The sequence below is a fragment of the Lepisosteus platostomus genome, chromosome 26, assembly GCF_059453375.1.
Source record: "Lepisosteus platostomus isolate fLepPlt1 chromosome 26, fLepPlt1.hap1, whole genome shotgun sequence".
NCBI lineage: Eukaryota > Metazoa > Chordata > Actinopteri > Semionotiformes > Lepisosteidae > Lepisosteus > Lepisosteus platostomus.
This window is the reverse complement of record NC_142636.1, coordinates 10,750,146-10,775,429: the sequence shown is the minus strand read 5'-3', so window position 1 is coordinate 10,775,429 and position 25,284 is coordinate 10,750,146. Positions and strand designations below refer to the sequence as shown.

Sequence of the window (25,284 nt, the reverse complement as noted above, 5' to 3'; positions counted from 1 at the left end):
TGTGTAAGAGCCGGCGTACCAGAGCGGGTGACGTCACCGCCCTTCCCTGTGATAGCAGGACTACAGCTACTGGGCTGTAGAAAGATCTCTCTTTGGCTCACCGGGCTGGGTCGCTGCAGAGAAACGCGGGAGTCCCGGGTTCAAGCCTCAGTCGGGATGGGGCCGACCTGATGCGGCAAGGGCGCCCGCCTGAGCCCCTGTTGCGTTACAATATCAATACAGAGTTGCTCCTCAGTAGAGGACCTCTGTGGCAACATCAGTATAAAGTTGGTCTTTAGTACAAAAACACTGGCAACTTCAGTATAACATTGCTCCTCAGTAGAGGAATACTCTAGCAACATCAATACAAAGTTGCTCCTCAGTAGAGGAACTCTGTGGCAACATCAGTACAAAGTTGCTCTTCAGTACAGAAACTCAGTTTCAACATTAGTTATAAACTTGCCCTTCATCAGAGAAACACTGTGGCAACTTCAGTATAAAGTTGCACCTCAACAGAGAAACTCTGGCAACATCAGTATAAAGTTCCTCTTTGGGGTGAGAGAGAGTGTGATTAAAGGAGAGGGAAAGAGTATGTCAGTACTGTGAGACCCAGCAAGGCACAGGGTTCAAGCCAAGACCCCTTCTATCACACCCACAAAATAAGCAATGACCACTCTCCAGAACACAGACATATAATATATAGATATATACTTTATTTTTCTCTGTTAAAATAAAAATTAGAACAGATTAGAAAATAATGTAAAACTTAAAACTTGATATTTTCTCATTTAGTTATTTGTCATTATCATCATTATTACTATTATTATTAATAATAAGAAGAATAGTAATATTACCTACAATCGTAATAATATTGAGTAAAAAAGATCATTACAAAGCTATTGGCCAGTTCCAGGCAGGAGTGAGATATTCGCACACCAGAGGGCGCTGTTTCACAGTCTGTCCCTGCAGCTCCTCGCCGACTCGCCTTAAAATGATTAAAATGAGCCGAGTTCGTCCCGTTAGAAGTTGGTTATTTTCCAGTACTTTTTCCTTCTTCCTTGCAAACAGCAGCTGTAATGTTTCCCAGGACATCGTGATGCTGCAGAGCACCTCAGAGGCCTCCCCTCTCCCCCCTGAGTCGGTGCTCGTCTGCTCTAGGGCACTAGAGACAGGCTGCAGGGAGGCAGTGACAACTCTGTGACAACTGATTGCGAGAGCTGTGCAGATCCCACTGCTTTCTGGACTGACAGTGCGTATCAGGGTTTACTGCACCACAGCCCCTGCACTTTTACCACCATCTCACAGGACGTTACTGCACAGTACTGTGCTTTTACCCTGTGTACAGTACCACAGTGTGTCGTGTGTCTAGAGAAAGGTGTACAGAGCATGTCTAGAGTGCGTAGAGACTAAATAGAATGTACAATGTCCAAACTGTGTAGACTGATCAGGATATGCACTGTGCAGATTGTTGCATGTGTATAAAGAATACATTCTCTATAGTGCAAAGGGTGTACAGAGAGTGTATAGAGTATATAGACTGAGGACAGACTATCGTTTAGAATGTCCATAGAGCTAGAGTGTTGAGAGTGTCTGTAAGTGTAGTGTGCCTAGATTGCGTCTCGAGTGTCTAGATTGTGTCTAGAGTGTACAGACTGTCGAGTATCTAAACTGTGTCTAGAGTATACAGACTAGTGTCTAGATTGTGTCTAGTGTATAGAATGTAGTGTGTCTAGACTGTCTAGAGTGTACAGACTGTAGTACGTCTTCATTGTGTCTAGAGTGTAGACTGTAGTGTGTCTAGATTGTGTCTAGAGTGTAAAGAGTGTTGAGATTGTGTCTAGAGTGTACAGACTGTAGAGTGTCTAGATTGTGTCTAGAGTGTAGACTGTAGTGTGTCTAGATTGTGTCTAGAGTGTACAGTGTTTAGATTGTGTCCAGAGAGTACAGAATGGAGTGTCTCTAGAGTGTACAGACTGTAGAGTGTCTAGATTGTGTCTAGAGTGTAAGATGTAGTGTGTCTAGACTGTCTAGAGTGTACAGACTGTAGTGCGTCTTCACTGTGTCTAGAGTGTAGACTGTAGTGTGTCTAGATTGTGTCTAGAGTGTACAGTGTTTAGATTGTGTCCAGAGAGTACAGAATGGAGTGTCTCTAGAGTGTTAAGGACTGTAGAGTATGGCACTAGTTCATATTGGTCACAGCTCTTAAAGGGAAATGTGCTGTGCACATGTCTGACAAAGGGAGAGACTGCTTCCAGCACCTTTATCATCATCCTTACCTTTGCTGCTTTAGTTATTAAGAATAATTAATAAAAAGTATGATTTTGTTATATTAATGATTATTAATAACTAGTGATCAGGATGCAGACTGCTATAGCCTTTCCCCCTCTCGCCCCTCCTCTCAGCAGCTGGAAGAGCTGGTATACGGGCTGGGCAGGGAGGCCGAGTCCAGGGGGCTGTCGGAGGAGGGGGGTCGTGGCAGGGGTCCCGGCGCAGGGGCGCGGGGGTGTCTCTCAGACAGCACGCGGAGCAGCAGAGCATGCTGGGCAGTCAGCGTGTCACCGATCTGGGCCGGCAGGGCAGAGAAGCCAGCGGTCAGCTGCTCCAGCTTGCTCTCCAGGCTGACGATCTGCTTCTCCAGGTCCTCGCTGCGGTCATTCAACTCCGTGATGAGGTCATACATCACGCTCTGCATCTGGGACGAGGCGCGAGAGGAGGAGAGGAAGTCAGGAGGTCAGGAGAGAAGACTGCAGAGACACACACACTGGACACAGGCTCCTACTGCAGACACACACACTGGACACAGGCTCCTACTGCAGACACACACACACTGGACACAGGCTCCTACTGCAGACACACACACTGGACACAGGCTCCTACTGCAGACACACACTGGACACAGGCTCCTACTGCAGACACACACTGGACACAGGCTCCTACTGCAGACACACACACACTGGACACAGGCTCCTACTGCAGACACGCACACACTGGACACAGGCTCCTACTGCAGACACACACACTGGACACAGGCTCCTACTGCAGACACACACACACTGGACACAGGCTCCTACTGCAGACACACACACTGGACACAGGCTCCTACTGCAGACACACACACTGGACACAGGCTCCTACTGCAGACACACACACACTGGACACAGGCTGCTACTGCAGACACACACACACTGGACACAGGCTCCTACTGCAGACACACACACACTGGACACAGGCTCCTACTGCAGACACACACACACTGGACACAGGCTCCTACTGCAGACACACACACTGGACACAGGCTCCTACTGCAGACATACACACACTGGACACAGGCTCCTACTGCAGACACACACACACTGGACACAGGCTCCTACTGCAGACACACACACTGGACACAGGCTCCTACTGCAGACACACACACACTGGACACAGGCTCCTACTGCAGACACACACACACTGGACACAGGCTCCTACTGCAGACACACACTGGACACAGGCTCCTACTGCAGACACACACACACTGAACACAGGCTCCTACTGCAGACACACACACTGGACACAGGCTCCTACTGCAGACACACACACACTGGACACAGGCTCCTACTGCAGACACACACACTGGACACAGGCTCCTACTGCAGACACACACACACTGGACACAGGCTCCTACTGCAGACACACACACACTGGACACAGGCTCCTACTGCAGACACACACTGTATACAGATACACAGACACACACCCTGACGCACTATTAACAATGCAAGACTGTCACACACTCTCCTCCCTCTCTCTCACTCTAACACAAGTGCCAGCTCTAACACTTGTTCTGGTTGCTAGGCGACCTGAAGCCAGGGAAACTGGCAGGCCACCCTAGAAACAGTGGAATCATGTGAGGGATTGGGCAGGGGGGTAATTACAGAACCAAAGCGCCCCGAGTACATGAGGAGAGGGGCTCATCCCTGCCAGACCCAGGAGAGGGAGACAGGCAGCACAGTGTGACTGACGAGGAGAGGGGGGAGAGGGGGGAGAGGGGGGGCCGATGAAGTCTCCCTCCCTCCCTCCGTCTCTGGGCTGCGGAGAGAAACACAGACTCATTCCCACAGCGTGAGCCAGCGAGAGAGGGATTCCGTCTCTCTGGGAAACACGGAGAGAGGGGAGGGGGCATCCAGAGAGAGAAGGAACGGTGGAGCTCCGGCGCGCTGTGCACCAGGAGCCAGCAGGGGGAGCTCTGGCCTGGGGGGTTACCTTGGACAGATCCACAAGGGTGTTGGCCTGATCGCTGAGCTTTCTCTGCTCCATCTTCACGCTGCGCAGCCTGGAGGAGGAAGAGAGACATCCTTAAGAAACCATCCAGAGCCGCACTCACTTGTCCTGGTTTGGGGGACTCCTGTAATCGAGCCCAGTTTCGGGGCTCTGGTGTCGGGTGCGAGTGACTCACTGGTGGATGGCCTGCAGGAACTTGCGCTGGTGCTTGCGGACACGGGCGTGGTCGATCCTCTTGGCCAGCCGGGTGTGTCTGTAGATGAGCCAGGTCTCCCGGAGCACGTTGGCAGCTGCGTTCTTGATCTGGGCCAAACACAGCGACAGTCAGACACACACTGCCTCACACACATACTGCCTCACACACACACTGCCAGTCCTACACACACACACTGCCGGTCCTGCACACACACACACACACTGCCGTCCTGCACACACACTGCCTCACACACACACACACACACACACACACACACACACACACTGCTTCACACACACACTGCCTCACACACACACTGCCTCACACACACACTGCCTCACACACACTGCTGGTCCTACAAACACACTGCCACACACACACACTGCTTCACACACACAGCTGGTCCTATACACACACTGCTGATCCTACTCGCACACTGATGACGCTACACAAGCAGTGCTAGCCATACACAGTCACTACTGAACCTACATAGCCCGTTCTGACCCAACACAGCCCCTACTGATCCTACTTAATTTCTAGGCCTACTGTCCTCACCCTCTTGGTAAGCTGTGTGTCCATCATGAAATTGTGGACATGCTTCTCTGCCTTGGTCAGTTCCAGTTTCCGGGCCACCACTGCTACTACCAGAGCTGTGCAGCCTGCACCCTGAGAGCCAGAAACAGAGAGGAGGTCAGTACCCAGAAAACAATCCGAACAGAGAGAGAGAGGTCAGTACCCAGAAAACACTCCTAACACACAGAGAGAGAGAGGAGGTCAGTACCCAGAAAACACTCCTAACACAGAGAGAGAGGAAGTCAGTAACCAGAAAACACCCCTAAAACAGAGAGAGAGAGGAAGAGAGAGAGATTCTGTCAGTAATTAAACTGAAACAGACAGAAAGCTCATTAGCAACAGTCATGTGACTGAGGCTTAAAAATCAAATGTAATTGTGAAACAGATGATAGAGAATGCTGGCAGTTGGAGATCAGCACAATGTCAAAGTGTTGCTGTTATTGAAACTGCTATGTCTGGTTGTATTCATACAATTTCAAGCCCACCCTGCTAAACCTGTCTGTCTGTCTGACACCTGTCTGTCTGTGTCCATCTGAACACTACTGCAAACCCCTCACACCTGTCTGTGTCCATCTGTACACTACTGCAAACCCCTTACATCTGTCTGTGTCCATCTGAACACTACTGCAAACCCCTTACATCTGTCTGTGTCCATCTGAACACTACTGCAAACCCCTTACTTCTGTCTGTGTCCATCTGTACACTACTGCAAACCCCTTACATCTGTCTGTGTCCATCTGAACACTACTGCAAACCCCTTACTTCTGTCTGTGTCCATCTGTACACTACTGCAAACCCCTTACATCTGTCTGTGTCCATCTGAACACTACTGCAAACCCCTCAGACCTGTCTGTGTCCATCTGTACACTACTGCAAACCCCTTACATCTGTCTGTGTCCATCTGAACACTACTACAAACCCATCAGACCTGTCTGTGTCCATCTGTACACTACTGCAAACCCCTCACACCTGTCTGTGTCCATCTGTACACTACTGCAAACCCCTCAGACCTGTCTGTGTCCATCTGAACACTACTACAAACCCCTCACACCTGTCTGTCTTCGTCCATCTGTACACTACTGCAAACCCCTCACATCTGTCTGTGTCCATCTGAACACTACTACAAATCCCTTACATCTGTCTGTGTCCATCTGAACACTACTGCAAATCCCTCACACCTGTCTGTGTCCATCTGAACACTACTGTCTGTACACTACTGTATATCCCTCACACCTGTCTGTGTCCATCTGTACACTACTGTCTGTACACTACTGCAAAACCCTCACACCTGTCTGTGTCCATCTGAACACTACTGTTAACCCCTCACACCTGTCTGTCTGTGTCCATCTGTACACTACTGCAAACCCCTCACACCTGTCTGTCCACCTCTTTATCTGCCTCTGTCTATTTTTTGTCTGTCTGTGCCTGCCTGTGTAGGACAGGTGCTCTCGTAGACATGACACTCAACAGTCATTAGACAATTAACAGCTGCCTCCATTACAGTAATCAGTGTCTGTGCTAACGAGGAGAACTCAGTCAGCCTCACTGTGAATTTGTGTGGGGGGTACTGTAATTAACGTGCTAGCTCGTTTAGAGTGCGTGATGTTAATTTTTAGGATGGTGATAACAGATAAACACAGCCCAGACGGAGACAGACGGAGTAGGAGAGACAGCAGTTTCAGGAACAGTGATAATAGGAGTAATTATGATGGCTGGTTCTGTCTGGAAATACTGCTCAAATGGCAGCCAGTGCTCACAATCCGTTCTGGTTATTTCAGACCCGAATAAATATGCAGATAGAGAAAAGTAAAATATTATTCCCTCTCTGTCTCCGGCCCCCTCCCTCCTGCCGCCAGCACAATAGCACATTCCAGCAGAGTGCTCCAGCCTGCGCCGTTGCCAGGGCAACAAAGTCAAGAATGGCACCTATAGAAGGTGTTTGCGATGGAGTTTCCAAAGAAATGCGAGCTTTCGTCACAGCTCCATCACCCTCCCTCCCTCCCTCTCCATCCTTGAGAGGACGTGAGTCAGATGGGGCTGAAGAGAGGCTCTTAACAAGTGTTCAATGCACTGAAATTACTGGCACCCACATTCCCACACAATGAAGGGAGGTGAGGGGTGGGAGGAGAAGGGTGAGGGGTGAGGGCTGGAAGGAGAGGGATGGGAGCTGGAGGGTGGCAGGTGAGGGGTGAGGGGTGAAGGGTGAGAAGTGAAGAGTGAAGAGTGAGAGTTGAGAGGTGAAGGGTGACAGGTGAGGGGTGGGAGGTGAGGAGTGAGGGGTGAAAGGTGAGGAGTGAAGAGTGAGAGTTGAGAGGTGAAGGGTGAGAAGTGAAAGGTAACGGGTGAAGGGTGAGGAGTTAAGAGTGAGAGTTGAAGGGTGAGGAGTGGGGGGTGTGAGGTGAGGGATAAGAGGTTTGAGGTGAAGGGTGAGGGGTTAGGGCTGGAAAGAGAGAGATGGGAGCTGAAGGGTGACAGTTGAGGGGTGGGAGGTGAAGGGTGAGAGGTGAGAGGTGAGGGGTTCACAGCATGCCATGACGTCAGAGACAGCAGTGAGAGGTGGGGGGGGACAGAAAGAGAGACAGCAGACAGTGCTCACTCTCTCTCACCATGATGCCGGTCAACAGACAGACCCCTTTGCCACAGTAGGTGTGGGGGACCATGTCTCCATAGCCGATGGACAGAAAGGTGATGGAGATCAGCCACATGGCACCCAGGAAGTTGCTGGTGACGTCCTGGGCATCGTGGTACCTGAGAGAGAGAGGGAGTGTGCTATTACTTCATTACTTTCTTCTTCTCTTCCTCCTGCTGTCTCCTCTTTCTCTTTCCCTCTCTCTTTCTCCCTCTTCCTCCCTCTCTCCTCCTACTCCCCCTCTTCCTCTCTTCACTCCTCTACTCCCTCTCTCCCACATCCCCTCTCCCCTTCCCCTCCTAATCCCTCTCTCTCCTCCCTCACCCCCTCTCTCTCTCCTCCCTCGCCCCTCACCCCCTCTCTTCCCCCTCCCTCATTCCTCACCCCCTCTCTCTCCCCCCTCCCTCATTTCTCTCCCCCCTCCCTCATTCCTCACCCCCTCTCTCTCCCCCCTCCCTCACCCCTCTCTCCCCTCCCACCTCTCACACACGCGGACCGTCCAGGCGGCGATGATCCACAGGGAGATGCTGAAGACCAGCAGCACGGTCCCGGGGCAGATGGTCATGAGGGTCTTCATGACGAAGCGGGTGTTGAAGTTGATCTTGTTGAGGGCGCCGATGCTGCGCGAGGAGGCGTCGGTGAACAGCTTGCTGTGCAGCAGCATGACGCGGGCGATGAGGTACAGTCGCAGGAACATGGGGATGGACAGCACGATGTCCACGTCTGCCTCCGCCACCGAGGGCGTGTAGGAGAAGGCCAGGCGGGCGCGCCAGTGGAACTTGTACTCGCCCGGCACCGGGTGGATAGCTGACACCAGCAGCTCCAGCGCGATGCTGAGGATGCGCTCCGTTGTCATGGCGATGCGCCAGTCGTCCGCGCCGTTGTCAATGACGAACAGCTGATGGGGCGGGGCAGTGAGACAGAGGGAAAGATGACATCACTTTGGCAGGGAAACTCCTCTTCAGGTGAGTGGAGCAGGAAGCTGTAGACAAACTACAGTCTTACTTCTGTTACTGGCCCTGAGGAAACCACACTGACAGCTACACGACACAGCCTTTTAACAGACATCGGACATGGGCTGAGAAAGGAAGAGTGAGTGTGTGCGCCAGTGAGTGCGAGTCACTGTGTGTGTCTGTGTGGTCAGTGAGTGAGTGTGTGCCAGTGTCAATGTCAGTGTCAGTGAGTGCCAGGCTATGTTTATTGCCGTTAGTGAGTGCCACTGAGCATGTTTACCACCGTGTGTGTTTCTGCGTGTCAGAGTGAGTGTGTGCCAGTGTGTGTCAGTATCAGTCTGTGCCAGTGTCAGTGTGTGTGTGCCACTGTGTGCCAGTGTCAGTGTGTGTGTGCCACTGTGTCTCAGTATCAGTGTCAGTGTGTGTGTGCCACTGTGTGTCTGTGTGTGCCAGTGTCAGTGTGTATGCCACTGTACGATAGTATCAGTCTCTGCCAGTGTCAGTGTGTGCAACTGTGTCAGTATCAGTGTCAGTGTGTATGTGCTACTGTGTGTCAGTGTGTGTGCCACTGTACGTCAGTAAAGGCTGTGCCAATGTCAGTGTGTGTGCCACTGTGTGTCAGTGTGTGTGTTAGAGTATACAAATCCCTCATTTCCCAAAACTGTTTCCTGACCCAGCATCGTCACTGTGACTGTTGCCAAGGCGACAACATCAAAGAGGGTCCAAGCCTAATTAGTGTCCCCAGTGAGAGCCAGGGAGAGGGAGGCAGGGAGAGCCGGAGAGAGGGGAGAAAGTGACAACACCAGACAGCTTACACACAAGAGGAGGCCACTGGGCCCACTGGATTCGTCTGGCTGTAAAACAGAGGAAACAGGGTGAGAGAGAGAGAGGAGGCAAGGAAAGAGGAAGAAAGAGTGATAGATGAGAAAGAGCAGAAGCAGAGAAACTGTCTCCCCCTGATTCCCCTCTCACTGACTCTACAGCTGAACAACTTCAATTAATCCACTGATATGACTGCTACAGACGAGATGGACTGAGTGTCTCTACAGTGACTCTCCAGCTCTGATGATGATGAAGGAGTGTTCATGTGAAGATACAGAGGAGCTGGACTGAGTGTCTGTACAGTGACTCTACAGCTCTGATGATGATGAAGGAGTGTTCATGTGAAGATACAGAGGAGCTGGACTGAGTGTCTCTACAGTGACTCTCCAGCTCTGATGATGATGAAGGAGTGTTCATGTGAAGATACAGAGGAGCTGGACTGAGTGTCTTTATAGTTATTGATGATGGAATGTTAATTTGCTACTTCTTGCTCATTACTGTCTACTTTTACCTTGCTTTCTGCACTTTTACCATGGTTTCAGCACAGCACACTGTCACAGGGCTATGGGCGCTGGCAGACAGGTGTGGTATTTTAAAGATTGTTGAGGAAGTGAATTATTTAAGACGATTGATGGCAGTAATGAGGTTGACAAGCCTGCCTGAGAGGAGTGTTAATCTGCTCTTCGGGGGTCTCTGCGGGGCCCGGAGATGGCTCTGTGATGTGAGGCCCCCTCCTCCACCCGTTCCCTGATCAATTATTAAATTCCATTAGGAAAGGTCGTCAGTCTGATCGCGCCCAGCTGCCAGCAATGACATCCCATCCATAACCCAGAGTGAATCATTAATAGAGCTGCGCTGGGCTGGCCACAAAGCCCTGGCACAGCCTGGAACTGACACAGACTGGAGCCCACTCTCACACAGACTGGAGCCCACTCTGACACAGACTGGAGCCCACTCTGACACAGACTGGAGCTCACTCTGACACAGACTGGAGCTCACTCTGACACAGACTGGAGCCCACTCTGACACAGACTGGAGCCCACTCTGACACAGACTGGAGCTCACTCTGACAGACTGGAGCACACACTGACACTGACACACACTGACACAGACTGGAGCTCACTCTGACAGACTGGAGCTCACACTGACACAGACTGGAGCTCACACTGACACAGACTGGAGCACACACAGACACTGACACAGACACAGACTGGAGCACACACTGACACAGACACAGACTGGAGCATACACTGGCACAGACACTGATACAGACTGAAGCTCACACTGACACAGACTGGCACACACACTGACATAGACATAGACTCAAACTGGAGCACACACTGACAGACACAGACTCAGACTGGAGCTCACACTGACACAGACTGGAGCACACACTGGCACAGACACTGATACAGACTGGCATACACACTGACAGACATAGACTCAGACTGGAGCACACATTGGTACAGCCTGGTACAGACACTGCAGACTGGAATACACATTGATACAGACTGGCACAGACACTGGTACAGACACTGAAAGACTGGCACACACACCGACAACTGCTAGGATGACACTGGCACAGCCTGGCACAGACACTGACTAACAGTGGGACACATACTGGCATACTGGACCACCCACTGGCTCAGGCTGGCACAGACACTGACACATCATGTCAAAGCTTGGCATCAGCACAGTCCAGCATACACAATGGTACAAACTGACACAAAGATCCACACAGCCTGGCACAAACTGCAACACTGGCACAGCCTGGCAAACACTGGAATACACAGACACAGACAGCCCAACACACATGAGCACACACTACCACAAACACTGGCGCATTGGTGCAGGCTGGAAAGGGTACATAGGCTGGCACATTCCTATTGCAGTTCACCTGAGGACGAGAGATATAGAGAGAGAGAGGGAAGAGAAGATGAAGAGAGAGGAGAGAAGAGAGAGAGATGAGAGGAGAGAGGAAAGAGAAGAGACAGAAGAGAAATGCAGGACAGATGCAGGAAGAGAATGGAAGATACAGATATAGTCTAGTTTCCAGCTGGCTGATGTTGGTAATGAGATGTTGCTGTTCCTAATATTTTAATCAGCATCTCTCAGCCGGGCTGAGAAATTAATTCCTCTCCCGAATTAAATATCAGAAAAGCGTGTACAGGAATAAAAGAAATGGTGGGAAGAAGGCTGATGGTTTATTGAACTGACAGCATGCGATCCCTGATGCTAATTTAATCACAGAGAATTAAAGCAGGGAGATAAACTCAGGAGGAGAGAGGGTATTACTGCCAGAACTAGCAGAGTGGGGAAAATCCCCTAATTGCATCACAGTGTGACAGTCAGCCAGCACAAAGCAAACCCAGTGCTGTACATCTGCTGTAAGAGCTGTGGAGGATCAGAATGCTGTGCATTGTGAGTCTGTTGAACATCATTGTAAAACCTGGAGTGGATCAGACTGCTGTGCACTGGGAGTCTGACTGACAGCACTAAAAAAGCTGGAGTGGATCAGACTGCTGTGCACTGGGAGTCTGACTGACAGCACTGTAAAAGCTGGAGTGGATCAGACTGCTGCGCACTGTGAGTCTCCCATGAGGTGCTGGTACCCGTCAGTGTGTCAGTGTGTCCGTGTCTGTGCTGCCGCGGTCTCTCACCTGCACTTCCCGGGCGTGGTAGGCAATGATGAGCCCCAGCAGAATTACAGTGGAAAGGCTGATGAGACACTTCAGTGCCAGGGAATACATGGAGCTCTGAGGAGACACACAGGCACACAGTCAGCGTCACGCCTCTGCCCAGCCTCCAGTCCTGTCCTGAGCGTGGAGCTCTTAAACACACCAAGAGCACAGCGCCCCCTGGCTGGGACACTGAGCTATAGCCCATCACTGATTAGCCCTCCAGCGGGCATCTGGTACAGCAGGGCTGGCTGGAGATTCAAACCCACGACCCATTCTCACACCTACAGGACCCACAGAGTCAGTACTGGGACTCGAACCCAGGACCCGCTGTCACACCTACAGGACCCACATAGTCAGTACTGAGACTCGAACCCATGACCCACTGTCACACCCACAGGACCCACAGAGTCAGTACTGGGACTCAACCCATGACCCACTGTCACACCTACAGGACCCACAGTCAGTATTGGGACTCGAACCCATGACCCATTGTCACACCTACAGGACCCACAGAGTCAGTACTGAGACTCGAACCCATGACCCACTGTCACATCTACAGGACCCACAGAGTCAGTACTGAGACTCGAACCCGCAACCCGCTGTCACACCTACAGGACCCACAGAGTCAGTACTGAGACTCGAACCCATGACCCATTCTCACACCTACAGGACCCACAGAGTCAGTACTGAGACTCGAACGCATGACCCATTCTCACACCTACAGGACCCACATAGTCAGTACTGAGACTCGAACGCATGACCCATTCTCACACCTACAGGACCCACAGAGTCAGTACTGGGACTCGAACCCATGACCCACTGTCACACCTACAGGACCCACAGAGTCAGTACTGAGACTCGAACCCATGACCCATTCTCACACCTACAGGACCCTCAGAGTCAGTAGTGGGACTTGAACCCGCAACCCGCTGTCACACCTACAGGACCCAGCAGTCTCTTGACGCCACAGCCTGGGTGGGGCAGTGGGCAGCTGGGAGAAGGTGGGGAGGTACAGAGGCCAGAGGGTCAGTGTGTTTGCATGACAACAGTTGTCAGGGCAATTTGTAAACATGGTGGTTGCCAAGGTTTCCAATGGAAATGCCTCTGACCGAGATTATCCTCCAGGATTCCTGATGGGGGCGGGGGGGCTCGCAGAGGTCAGATCCCACCAGGCTGTCCGGTTGGGAGGGGGCACAGCATGGATACTTCCTGTTTCTAAGGATGTACTCAAGCAGCAACAGGAATTGAACTGCACACAAACATCACACACACCCTGCACAGTCACAGCACTCCTGACAGGGGAGAGACAGGCAGATGGGAGAGAGAGACTGGACAAGAGCTGGAAACACATGAAGAAACAGGGCAGAGAGAGAGGAGTGATAGTTAATGGCTCTATCAGCGCACAGTCTGAATTATTAACTGCACTCATAAACGGTGAGGGGAGATTGGAGACTGGGGAGCCATTACCACCAAGGTCATACAAGGCAGCTGTCTGTCTGACCTGGTGAGGTGACCTTTACAGCATCTTCATAGAAGCCACTGTGAAAACCCGCTAGATTAACACTCCTTCATCATCATCATCAGAGCTGTAGAGTCACTGTAGAGACACTCAGTCCAGCTCCTCTGTATCTTCACATGAACACTCCTTCATCATCATCAGAGCTGTAGAGTCCCTGTACAGACACTCAGTCCAGCTCCTCTGTATCTTCACATGAACACTCCTTCATCATCATCAGAGCTGGAGAGTCACTGTACAGACACTCAGTCCAGCTCCTCTGTATCTTCACATGAACACTCCTTCATCATCATCAGAGCTGGAGAGTTACTGTAAAGACACTCAGTCCAGCTCGTCTGTATCTTCACATTAACGCTCCTTCATCATCATCAGAGCTGGAGAGTCACTGTAAAGACACTCAGTCCAGCTCGTCTGTATCTTCACATTAACGCTCCTTCATCATCATCAGAGCTGTAGAGTCACTGTAAAGACACTCAGTCCAGCTCCTCTGTATCTTCACATGAACACTCCTTCATCATCATCAGAGCTGGAGAATCACTGTAAAGACACTCAGTCCAGCTCCTCTGTATCTTCACATGAACACTCCTTCATCATCATCAGAGCTGGAGAGTCACTGTACAGACACTCAGTCCAGCTCCTCTGTATCTTCACATGAACACTCCTTCATCATCATCAGAGCTGGAGAGTCACTGTAGAGACACTCAGTCCAGCTCCTCTGTATCTTCACATGAACACTCCTTCATCATCATCAGAGCTGGAGAGTCACTGTAAAGACACTCAGTCCAGCTCCTCTGTATCTTCACATGAACACTCCTTCATCATCATTAGAGCTGGAGAGTCACTGTAAAGACACAGTCCAGTTCACATGTGTCTCCAGATTACGGTTCCCACACTAAATGCCAGAGGGCGATGAGAGCAAAGCAGTCAGATGGAAGGAAGACAGCTGGACATTTCTGTCACACTGGTCCCGCTGAGTCCCAGCCCTCCAAGTTGGCTGAGCCCTGCAGGACCTGGCTGCTGAGAGAGGGCGTGGAAACTCTGCAGCAGCTTGACTTTGGCCTTTCACACTGTGGCCTCTGAGGTATGTGTGGACATCAGAACAAAACGCACGCTGTGGGACTGTCGAAGTGCCAGCTGGGATTTAAAGAAAATCATCAGTGTGGCATTTCCCACAGGGCAGTGGGGCAGTTTATTCCCTGCAGGAAAATCAGGGGGCAGGAGGGGACACAGTCCTTAGGCGTGTCTGGGACTCGGCGGTGTTATTTTGAGATGCACGCACCCACTCCGATCTCATTCCTCTACATGTGGTGTTTTCCGGCTTCTTATTTCAGGAAAGGTCTCCCCAGAACTGGGGAGGGGCGCACAGTTGTGAATGAACCTGACATTTCTGAGGACCAGCAGCTGAGAGGTTTTAATATAGACCAGGGGCACACGGGATGACTACAGAGGGACAGAGACACAGACAGGACAGAGGAACAGAGACAGACAGGAGGGGAGGGTACAGGGACAGAGACACAGACAGGAGAGGAGGGTACAGGGACAGAGACACAGACAGGACACAGAGACAGAGACACAGACAGGAGAGGAGGTACAGGGACAGAGACACAAACAGGACACAGGGACAGAGACACAGATAGGAGGGAAGGGTACAGGGACAGAGACAGACAGGACACATGGATAGAGACAGACAGAAGGGGAGGGCACAGGGACAGAGACAGACAGGAGGTTAAAAAACAGGGACAGAGACAGAAAGAAGAGGAGGACACACAGAGTGACAGACAGAAGAGGAGTCAGACAGGACACAGGGACACACAGATAGATAGACAGTAGAGGAGAGAAGTACATGGGAACAGACATTTGTGGCATTACTAAGAGTAATAGCAGTAAGAATAATACCAGTAGTAACAGCAACAGTAAGAGTAATAGCAATCGTAACAGCTACAGTAATGGCAGTAGTAACAGCTGCAGTAAGAGTAACGACAGAAGTAACAACTGCAGTAAGAGTAATAGCAATTTTAACACCTGTAGTAACATTAATGGCACTAGTGATAGCTGCAGTAAGAGTAATGGCAGTAGTAACAGCAGCAGTAACAGTAATAGCAATAATAACAGCAGCAGTAACAATTATAGTAGTAGTAACAGCAGCAGTAACAGTAATGGCAGCAGTAACAGTTGTAGTAACAGCAGCATCAGTAATATTAATGGCAGTAGTAACAGCAACAGCAGTAAGAGTAACGGCAGTAGTAACAGCAGTAGTAAGAGTAATACCAGTAGTAACAGCTGCAGTAAAAGTAATACCAGTAGTAATTGCCGCAGTAAGAGTAACGGTAGTAGTAACAGCAACAGCAGTAAGAGTAATGGCAGTAGTAACAGCAGCAGTAACAGTAATGGCAGTATTAAAAGCAGCATCAGTAATATTAATGGCAGTAGTAACAGCAGCAGTAAGAGTGATGGCAGTAGTAACAGCAGCACTAAGAGTAATGGCAGTAGTATCAGCAGTAGTAACAGAAATGGCAGTAGTAACAGCAGCAGTAAGAGTGATGGCAGTAGTAACAGCAGCACTAAGAGTAATGGCAGTAGTAACAACAGCAGTAACATTAATGGCAGTAGTAACAGCAGCAGTAAGAGTGATGGCAGTAGTAACAGCAGCACTAAGAGTAATGGCAGTAGTAACAACAGCGGTAACATTAATGGCAGTAGTAACAGCCGCAGTAACAGTAATGGCAGTAGTAACAGCTGCAGTAAGAGTAACGGCAGTAGTAACAGCTGCAGTAAGAGTGATGGCAGTAGGTACAGCAGCAAGCGTTTGGCAGTAGTAACAACAGCAGTAACAGTAATGGCAGTAGTGACAGTAGCAGTAACAGTAAAGGCAGTAGTATCAGCAGCAGTAACAGGAATGGAAGTAGTACAGCATGAGTAACAGTAATGACAGTAGTAATAGTAACAGTAAGAATGATGGCAGTAGTATCAGCAGTAGTAACAGTAATGGAAGAAGTAACAGCATCACTAAGAGTGATGGCAGTAGTAACAGCAGTAGTAACAGTAATGGCAGTAGTAACAGCTGCAGTAACAGTAATGGCAGTAGTAACAGCTGCAGTAAGAGTGATGGCAGTAGTAACAGCTGCAGTAACAGTAAAGGCAGTAGTAACAGCTGCAGTAACCGTAATGGCAGTAGTATCAGCCACAGTAACAGTAATGGCAGTAGTATCAGCAGCAGTAACCGTAATGGCAGTAGTAACAGCTGCAGTAACAGTAATGGCAGTAGTAACAGCTGCAGTAACAGTAATGGCAGTAGTATCAGCAGCAGTAACAGTAACGGCAGTAGTAACAGCTGCAGTAACAGTAATGGCAGTAGTAACAGCTGCAGTAACAGTAATGGCAGTAGTATCAGCCACAGTAATAGTAATGGCAGTAGTATCAGCCACAGTAACAGTAACGGCAGTAGTAACAGCTGCAGTAACCGTAATGGCAGTAGTAACAGCTGCAGTAAGAGTGATGGCAGTAGTATCAACCACAGTAACAGTAACGGCAGTAGTAACAGCTGCAGTAACAGTAACGGCAGTAGTAACAGCTACAGTAAGAGTGATGGCAGTAGTATCAGCCACAGTAACAGTAATGGCAGTAGTAACAGCTACAGTAAGAGTGATGGCAGTAGTATCAGCCACAGTAACAGTAATGGCAGTAGTATCAGCAGCAGTAACAGTAACGGCAGTAGTAACAGCTGCAGTAACAGTAATGGCAATAGTAACAGCTACAGTAAGAGTGATGGCAGTAGTATCAGCCACAGTAACAGTAATGGCAGTAGTAACAGCTGCAGTAACAGTAATGGCAGTAGTATCAGCCACAGTAACAGTAATGGCAGTAGTATCAGCAGCAGTAACAGCAACGGCAGTAGTAACAGCTGCACTAAGAGTGATGGCAGTAGTATCAGCCACAGTAACAGTAACGGCAGTAGTAACAGCAGCAGGAGGGAGGTGAAGAGTGAATTATTTTATCATTATGTTATATGCAGGTGAACCTCAGCCTTGGGAGGGCAGATTGGAGACCTGTGTGCCTGAGGGAGGAAACTAGACAGACCCAGAGAGGCCCCGTGCACAGAAACAGAAACCCAGCTGTCCCCGTGTGCCCCAGCACTACTCCCTGCAGAGCAGGCTCCCACTGCCCGAGACAGCTCATTGCCCATGAACATCCGTGGAATTCCTGTGACCACCAGCCAACTCTTTACAGCTGTCCACTTCCAGAGGGCGATCCAGGACTGTATAACCCCCTCCCGTGTGTGTGCACCTGCTCCACAGGGCAGGGAGACACGTCTGCACGCCCTGACCATGGGGCGGGAGAGACAGCAGTCCCGTTGTCACCAAGCTCTCAACAGGATGACATGCTACTACACCACCCAGGGGGCCCACTCTGTGCCAGAGCACCACAGTAACACCACCGTTACTGTGAAAATACTGCAGCAAAGTACTAAGCCTATCTTGACCAGGAGGTTTCAACACAAGACATACTGTATTTTGGTTCCTATAAATAACACAGTTTCTAATAAATACCTTATAGGTAAAATTTTACTAGAATTGTTGTGGTAAGCTGCTAAGGCACTTTGTTAATGGGCAGACTCCCAATACACAGCAATCTGATCCACTCCAGGTTTTACTGTGCTGTCACTCAGACTCCCAGTGCACAGCAGTCTGATCCACTCCAGGTTTTACTGTGCTGTCACTCAGACTCCCAGTACACAGCAGTCTGATCCACTCCAGGTTTTACTGTGCTGTCACTCAGACTCCCAGTACACAGCAGTCTGATCCACTCCAGGTTTTACTGTGCTGTCACTCAGACTCCCAGTACACAGCAGTCTGATCCACTCCAGGTTTTACTGTGCTGTCACTCAGACTCCCAGTACACAGCAGTCTGATCCACTCCAGGTTTTACTGTGCTGTCACTCAGACTCCCAGTGCACAGCAGGCTGGGTAAGTTTTACTAGCAGTTACTGGGCTACAGAGCTCTTGTGGAAACAGTACTGGTGGAGCAGAAAGACAATTTCCATGCAGGCTCCTGCAAACACCCAGCTACAGGACTACTCCAGAGGGAGGATCCAGCCGGATTCCTCTTTCAGGATTCCTGGAGCACTGCAGGGGATGGTGGGGAAACCTCTCGTCCAGACAGGATGTCTTTCCGATCACAGCGCTGCTCTGTCTCAGCCATTGTGCTGGGCTGACGAGCTGGTGACAGACTGCCCTCGGCTGTTTGCCTTCCATCTATTTTTATCACTTTCTTTTAACAGAGTTTCTTTTCTGTCCCTCTGTCTCTTTCCACTCCCTTTCTTTCCCTCTCTTTGTTTTTCCCTCGCTTCCTTTCCCTCTAATACACCACCCCCGGCCCTCCACCCACAACAGCAGGCACAGCTCTGCCTGGAGTGCAGAGAAGAGAGGAAGAGAGAGACAGGCAGGGAGAGAGAGAGAGACGGACAAGAGAGAGACGGACAGGGAGAGAGAGACGGACAGGCAGGGAGACAGAGACGGACAGGCAGGGAGACAGAGACGGACAGGCAGGGAGAGAGAGAGACAAAGTTTTCTGTATTGTGCAGTTTGTTGTATGTAAATGCCCCATGATGTGTTTGTACTATAAACATCTGTACATGTTGTGTTAATTGCAACTGCGTTGGCAACACTGAAATTAATCAGTCAGGCCAGTAAAGCTCACTGAATCGAACTGAGAGAGGGAGACAGAAGGAGACAAACAGAGAGAGAGAAACTGAGAGACGGGGGAGAGGGAACAGAGAGAGACCCACACAAAGCTCAGCACTGATAAAACGTCACACATCAAACAAGTCACAGCACAAACCCAACCACTCTAACGTACCCACTGGGACACACACACACAACACAAACTGGAATCCTACAGCACCCTACACAGACAACACACACAAGCTGAATACAGTATCTGACCCGGGTAAGAGACAGCAAAGAGAAACAGACCCTGACCAGTACAGACTCACTGACCACAGCCTGGACAGAGCAACTGGACACAGACAGACCTGGCTGTCCAGAGAGGATATAATCACTGACCACAGTCTGTCCACAGACACTGGACACAGGCAGACCTGGCTGTCCAGAGAGGACAGGCTCAGTGTCCACAGCCTGCATACAGAAACTGGACACAGACAGACCTGGCTGATCCTGAGAGGATGGGCTCAGTGTCCACAGCCTGCATACAGAAACTGGACACAGGCAGACCTGGCTGATACAGAAAGAACAGGCTTTGTAACCACGGCCTGGATATAGTTATTGGACAGACAGACCTGGCTGCTCAGAGTTATATCACAGTGTTGTAGCTGTAGTTATTTCACAGTGTTGGATATGGCTATATGGTTGTTAATGTGGCTATATGACAATGTTATTACTATGGTTATATCATTGCAATTACTGCGGCTATATGACAATGTTATTACTGTAGTTGCATCACTGTTGTCACTGTGGCTATATGAAAATGTTATTTTTATGGTTATATCATTGCTATTACTGGGGTTATATGACAATGTTATTACTATAGATATATCACTGTTGTTACTGTAGCTATATGACAATGTTATTACTATGGTTATATCATTGCTATTACTGTGGCTATATGACAATATTAGTACTATAGATATATCACTGTTGCTACTATAGCTATTTCGCAGTTTGTTACCATATGTATTACTGTAATTACTGTAATTATATCACTGTAATTGCAGTTATATGGCTGTGTTGTTCCTGTGGGTATATTACAGTGTTGTTACTTTAGTTATTTTATTACTATTAATGTGCATACTGTATATGGTCCAGTTGTTATTCAAGTTATATCACGGTTGGTATCCAGTATCCAGTAACAACGGTAACACTGATGCAGTATACAGTAATACAGTACAGTAGTACAGTAATAACAGTGTTATAACTACAGTAACAACAGTCATATAACAACTGTACAGATATTCATAAGCTCACACTCACAGATGCACAGTAACACAAGCTCACAATCACAGATACACAATGACACAAGCTCACACTCACAGATACACACCGACACACACTCACAGATAGCACAGATGCACGCTGACACAAGCTCACATTCACAGCCAGCCTAGGAAACAGCCTGACGATAGACCCCTGCCTCCCTCTCAGCACCACGGTTGTGATTATGCGTCTCCCCTCTTGCCATACAAGTACAGTGCTCTGTGGTAATTGCTTCTGATTACTCCCAAGAGCCTCGGGAGGGAGGGAGCAGAGACGAGCGGTGCGATAAACACAGCGAGAGAAACCGAGAGCTCCAGCCCCATCTCGGTCTCGTCTCGGCGCCAGGCGCCCCGGCTCACCTTGCTGTAGACGCCCCAGGACAGCTCGGTCTCGATCACCATGATGACGATGCCGAACATGCCGAAGATGAGCGCGTAGTCGCTGAGCCTCTTCCTCTTCTCGAAGAGCGCCCTCCGGTGGCCGAGCCGGTAGCCGATGTTCTGGTTCTTGCGCTTGCTGGCCTTGGGGCGCGAGGAGCCGGTGCCGGCCGGGGGGCCCTGGTGGTTCTGGTGGTAGGGGGACGCCGGGGGTCCCTCCCCGGGCCCCAGCCGCAGCTCCTCCTTTGACGAGATGATGATCTCGGGGGGCGGGGCCAGGGACTGCGGCGCGCCGGCCCCGCCCCCGGCCGCGTGGGGAACCTGCAGCGGCGGCGCCTCGGAGTCGGAGTCGATGAGGTTCCGGCGGGAGGCGCTCAGCCGGCTCAGCGGCTTCATCACGCCGCCGGCGTACTTGCAGGAGCTCATGGCGATCTCGGTGAAGGGGTTGCTGTCCCGGCGGTGCACCAGCGGGCTGGCCTGCCGGTGCTTGCAGCCCCCCCGGTCCCGGTCCCGGTCCCGGTCCAAGGACGGGGAGTGCGCGGGGCAGAAGTGCTCGCTCAGGCTGTGCTGGCTGCCCAGCCGCGAGGCGCCGGCGGGCCGCAGGGCGTTGCCGGCCGGCTGGGGGCCGAGGGGCAGCTGGGCGGAGAGCCGGCCGGAGCCAGAGAAGGGCGGCAGCGCCGGGGGGGAGGGGGAGGGCGTGCCGTTCAGCCGCTCCATGAGCAGGGCTCCCCCCGCGTGGTTGGCGTGGTTCGGCCCGGAGAACATGGAACAGCCCAGCAGGCTGGACGCGGGGGGGCCGTCCTCGCCCCCTTCCTCCACGGAGAGCGAGTCGCGCAGCAGGCTGGGCCCCAGCGAGGGGGGGCTCTCCATCGCACACGGGGGGGGGGGCCAGGGAGGACTCAGTCTCTCGCTGACTCGGGGTGTGGGGGGGGCCCGACTGAAGAGGAGAGGTCAGGGTTCATACTGTCACCGCCTAACCCCCCCCAGCCTGCTAGGGCCAGACCCCTGCCTCCTGCCTCCCTCTCGGCCTCGCGCTGCCTCCGCCACCTTCCTCTGCCAGCCTCTGTCCTCTCTCTGGCCCCTTGTCCTCTGTCCACTGCTCCCTGACTCTGTCCACTCCTCTCTCCGGCCCCTTGTCCCCTGTCCACTGCTCCCTGACTCTGTCCACTCCTTTCTCTGGCCCCTTGTCTTCTGTCCACTGCTCCCTGACTCTGTCCACTCCTCTCTCTGGCCCCTTGTCCTCTGTCCACTGCTCTCTGACTCTGTCCACTCCTCTCTCTGGCCCCTTGTCCCCTGTCCACTGCTCCCTGACTCTGTCCACTCCTCTCTCTGGCCCCTTGTCCCCTGTCCACTGCTCCCTGACTCTGTCCACTCCTCTCTCTGGCCCCTTGTCCTCTGTCCACTGCCACTCCTCTCTGGCCCCTTGTCCCCTGTCCACTCCTCCCTCGCTCTGTCCACTCCTCTTTTCTCCGACTCCCTATCCTCTGTCTCCTCTCCCGGTGGACTGGGTGTTAATGCTGTGAGACCCTCGGCAATCCCGAAACGCAGATCCCAGTCCAACAGGATACGCCAGGGCCGAACCGGACCGAGCCCCCCGACCGTCCACACACACAGCTCGGACCCGGCCGGTATCCCGGGGTTAACGGACTCGCCCCCCCCGTCTCTCCCGCCGCACTTGTTAATCAAGAACCCCCCCCCCAAAAAAGAGATTAATCCACACTTTCCCCGCTCCTGCTCCTCAGGGGGTCGTCCTCAGCATCCCTCCGTCTCCTCCGCCGCCCCGGCTCGGTGCTTGTGGGACCGAAACCTGCGCCGGTGTGTCCGCCTTCACCTCGCTGCGCCGGGCGGATGGCTGTATGGATGGCTGTATCCGAGGCGGTGGCGGCTGCCGCTGCGGCGAGCCCGCTTCCCTGCCTCTCGCCGGCCGACGCCGCTGCCGAGACTCGGCGCCTCACGGGCGGCGACGCTGTGGGGACCAACGGCTAGAGCGCGCGAGCGAGAGCAAGCCCAGCTGAAGCCCGTTCGGTCCGCCTGCCCGGGCTCGCGCTCCTCTCCGCCTCTGTCTCCCGTCTCCGTCTCTGCCCTCCTGTCTCCCTCGCGCTCGGCCCCGCCCCCCGCCCCCTGCCATTGGCCCGCGGGCGGGCTGGGCCAGTCGCCGACTAGCTATTGTCTGGGCAGCAGCCCCGCCCCCCGCAGCCTGTGCGATTTGCATATCCCCGCCCCCTAACCTGCAGTCGCTCTCCATTCAATCCGAGTGCGCTCCGTCGGCACAGAGACTTTCCTTAGGCACCTGTTATGCAAAAGCTCGTACAGATGTTTTAAAATAAGAAGGGCGATTATCATTAATAGTTATAAACAAAAGGAGAACAAATCAAGCAACAGGAGGAGAAGTAAAGGAGCCCCCGGCAGGCCCTGAGAGTTCACTGTCCGAGCCGCCGAGCTGATGCGCAGGCAGCCGGAGCTGCTCTGTCCCCGTGCACAGATGTTGGGATGTGCACGGAGCGCGAGGGGTTCTCGTGAGCGCTTCACGGGAGCGCCGGTCGCGAGCGAAGCCCATTACATCACCCGTTACACAATCCGGCACGCGGAAACACCTTGAGCGCCAGCGGATTGCGAGAGCCGGTTTGAGCAGAGGATGAGGGAGAATTTGGTTTTTTTTTAATAGTGGCTGAATTGGAAGTGGGCTGGCCACGCAGGAGAACAGGAGCGAGGCTGCAGGCGGGGGCCTGGGCTCTGAGACACAGGGAGGGAGGGTGCGGGTCTCTCGCCCGGGTTCACGGACCCTGACAACTGCAAATCACACGCGCCTTGAAACAAGCCTCTCAGCCCGATTCTGCACAGACTTGGTCTGGTTCTGGACGGACTGGGTCTGGACAGGCTGGTTCTGAAAGGCCTGGTTCTGGACAGCCTGGCTCTGGACGGATTGGGTCTGAAAGGCCTGGCTCTAGACAGCCTGGTTCTGGACGGACTGGGTCTGGACAGGCTGGTTCTGAAAGGTCTGGCTCTGGACGGACTGGTTCTGGACGGATTGCGTCTGAAAGGCCTGGTTCTGGATGGATTGGGTCTGTAAGGCCTGGCTCTGGACAGACTGGTTCTGGATGGGTTGGGTCTGAAAGGCCTGGTTCTGGATGGTCTGGTTGTGGACGGCTGTGATGCTGTGAAGCCACAGAGACCCCTGCCCTCACACTCCTGTCCTGCAGGCTGGGAGGAGGGCGGTCCATCTCCCAGACCCGGTCCATCTCCTCGCTCAGGGGACCTGCGGATCTGCTGGTGGTGCTGGACATCTCTGCCCCGGCCAGGAATTAGAACATCTCATCAGTCATCCAGCTTTGATCCTAAGAAGATCTGAGAGCATTATGACTATAGATACCAAATGCCTACAATTCCCACTCAGAATTGTGTTTTTATAACATACATAGAGTGAACTGAGCATGTTTACAGTTCCTCTCCAGCTCTGATGATGATGAAGGAGTGTTCATGCGAAGATACAGAGGAGCTGGACTGAGTGTCTGTACAGTTACTCTCCAGCTCTGATGATGATGAAGGAGTGTTCATGTGAAGATACAGAGGAGCTGGACTGAGTGTCTGTACAGTGACTCTCCAGCTCTGATGATGATGAAGGAGTGTTCATGTGAAGATACAGAGGAGCTGGACTGAGTGTCTGTACAGTGACTCTCCAGCTCTGATGATGATGAAGGAGTGTTCATGTGAAGATACAGAGGAGCTGGACTGAGTGTCTGTACAGTGACTCTCCAGCTCTGATGATGATGAAGGAGTGTTCATGTGAAGATGCAGAGGAGCTGGACTGAGTGTCTGTACAGTGACTCTCCAGCTCTGATGATGATGAAGGAGTGTTCATGTGAAGATACAGAGGAGCTGGACTGAGTGTCTGTACAGTGACTCTCCAGCTCTGATGATGAAGAGGATGATGGAGTTATTTTGACAGTATGAGCTGCACTGAGACAGTGAGTGATGATGAGGAAGAAGGCTGTAATGTGTAGAACGTCTGTGTTTGAGCTGTAGTTGGTGATCACTCGTCATGGGTGCTACACTCCTTCCTGATGCTCATGCAGTAATTCCCTGATTCCACCCGGAACGTGCTGTGGACGTGATCCGAGAGGGAGGGGGGACACGGCGTGACTGAAATAACTGCAGTGAAAGGTTGAAGGTCACCAGCTGGCAACAGTGCAGAGTTACATCACCGTGAACAGCTGTCTGAGACAGGGAGGGAGAGAGAGAGAGATACAGGGCGAGACAGACAGAGGGAGAGGGACACAGAGAGAGAGGGAGACAGTGGGAGAGAGAG

General features: G+C 51.8%; 1 protein-coding gene and 1 long non-coding RNA gene across 3 annotated transcripts; one reads left to right on the top strand and one right to left on the bottom strand.

Moving 5' to 3' along the window:
- Positions 1-670: 670 nt before the first annotated feature.
- Positions 671-23,108, bottom strand: kcnn3 (potassium intermediate/small conductance calcium-activated channel, subfamily N, member 3). Of its 2 annotated transcripts, XM_088620469.1 has the most exons (8): positions 20,961-23,101; positions 12,076-12,171; positions 8,120-8,538; positions 7,618-7,759; positions 4,994-5,104; positions 4,418-4,545; positions 4,225-4,294; positions 671-2,671 (listed from the first exon to the last, which is right to left on the bottom strand). In XM_088620469.1, exons 1-8 carry the CDS (start codon positions 21,846-21,848, stop codon positions 2,378-2,380), a joined length of 2,148 nt encoding a protein of 715 aa, XP_088476595.1. In that variant the 5' UTR covers positions 21,849-23,101; the 3' UTR covers positions 671-2,377. The 2 variants fall into 2 exon arrangements, with proteins under 2 accessions (XP_088476595.1, XP_088476596.1); XM_088620470.1 differs by lacking the exon at positions 12,076-12,171 and having other exon boundaries at positions 20,961-23,108.
- Positions 8,517-9,909, top strand: LOC148640087 (uncharacterized). Its single transcript, XR_015930526.1, has 2 exons — positions 8,517-8,605; positions 9,271-9,909. It is a non-coding gene; the product is annotated as an uncharacterized LOC148640087 (long non-coding RNA).
- Positions 23,109-25,284: the final 2,176 nt, after the last annotated feature.

Excerpts from the sequence above, each read along its gene's own strand:
- kcnn3 (XM_088620469.1), bottom strand. The coding sequence starts at position 21,848 with ATGGAGAGCCCCCCCTCGCTGGGGCCCAGCCTGCTGCGCGACTCGCTC. Across the intron at positions 7,760-8,119 it reads ACGGTCCGCGTGTGTGAGAG|GTACCACGATGCCCAGGACG; the intron begins GTGGGAGGGGAG and ends TCTCTCTCTCAG. Across the intron at positions 2,672-4,224 it reads CCCTTGTGGATCTGTCCAAG|ATGCAGAGCGTGATGTATGA; the intron begins GTAACCCCCCAG and ends GCCTCGTCCCAG.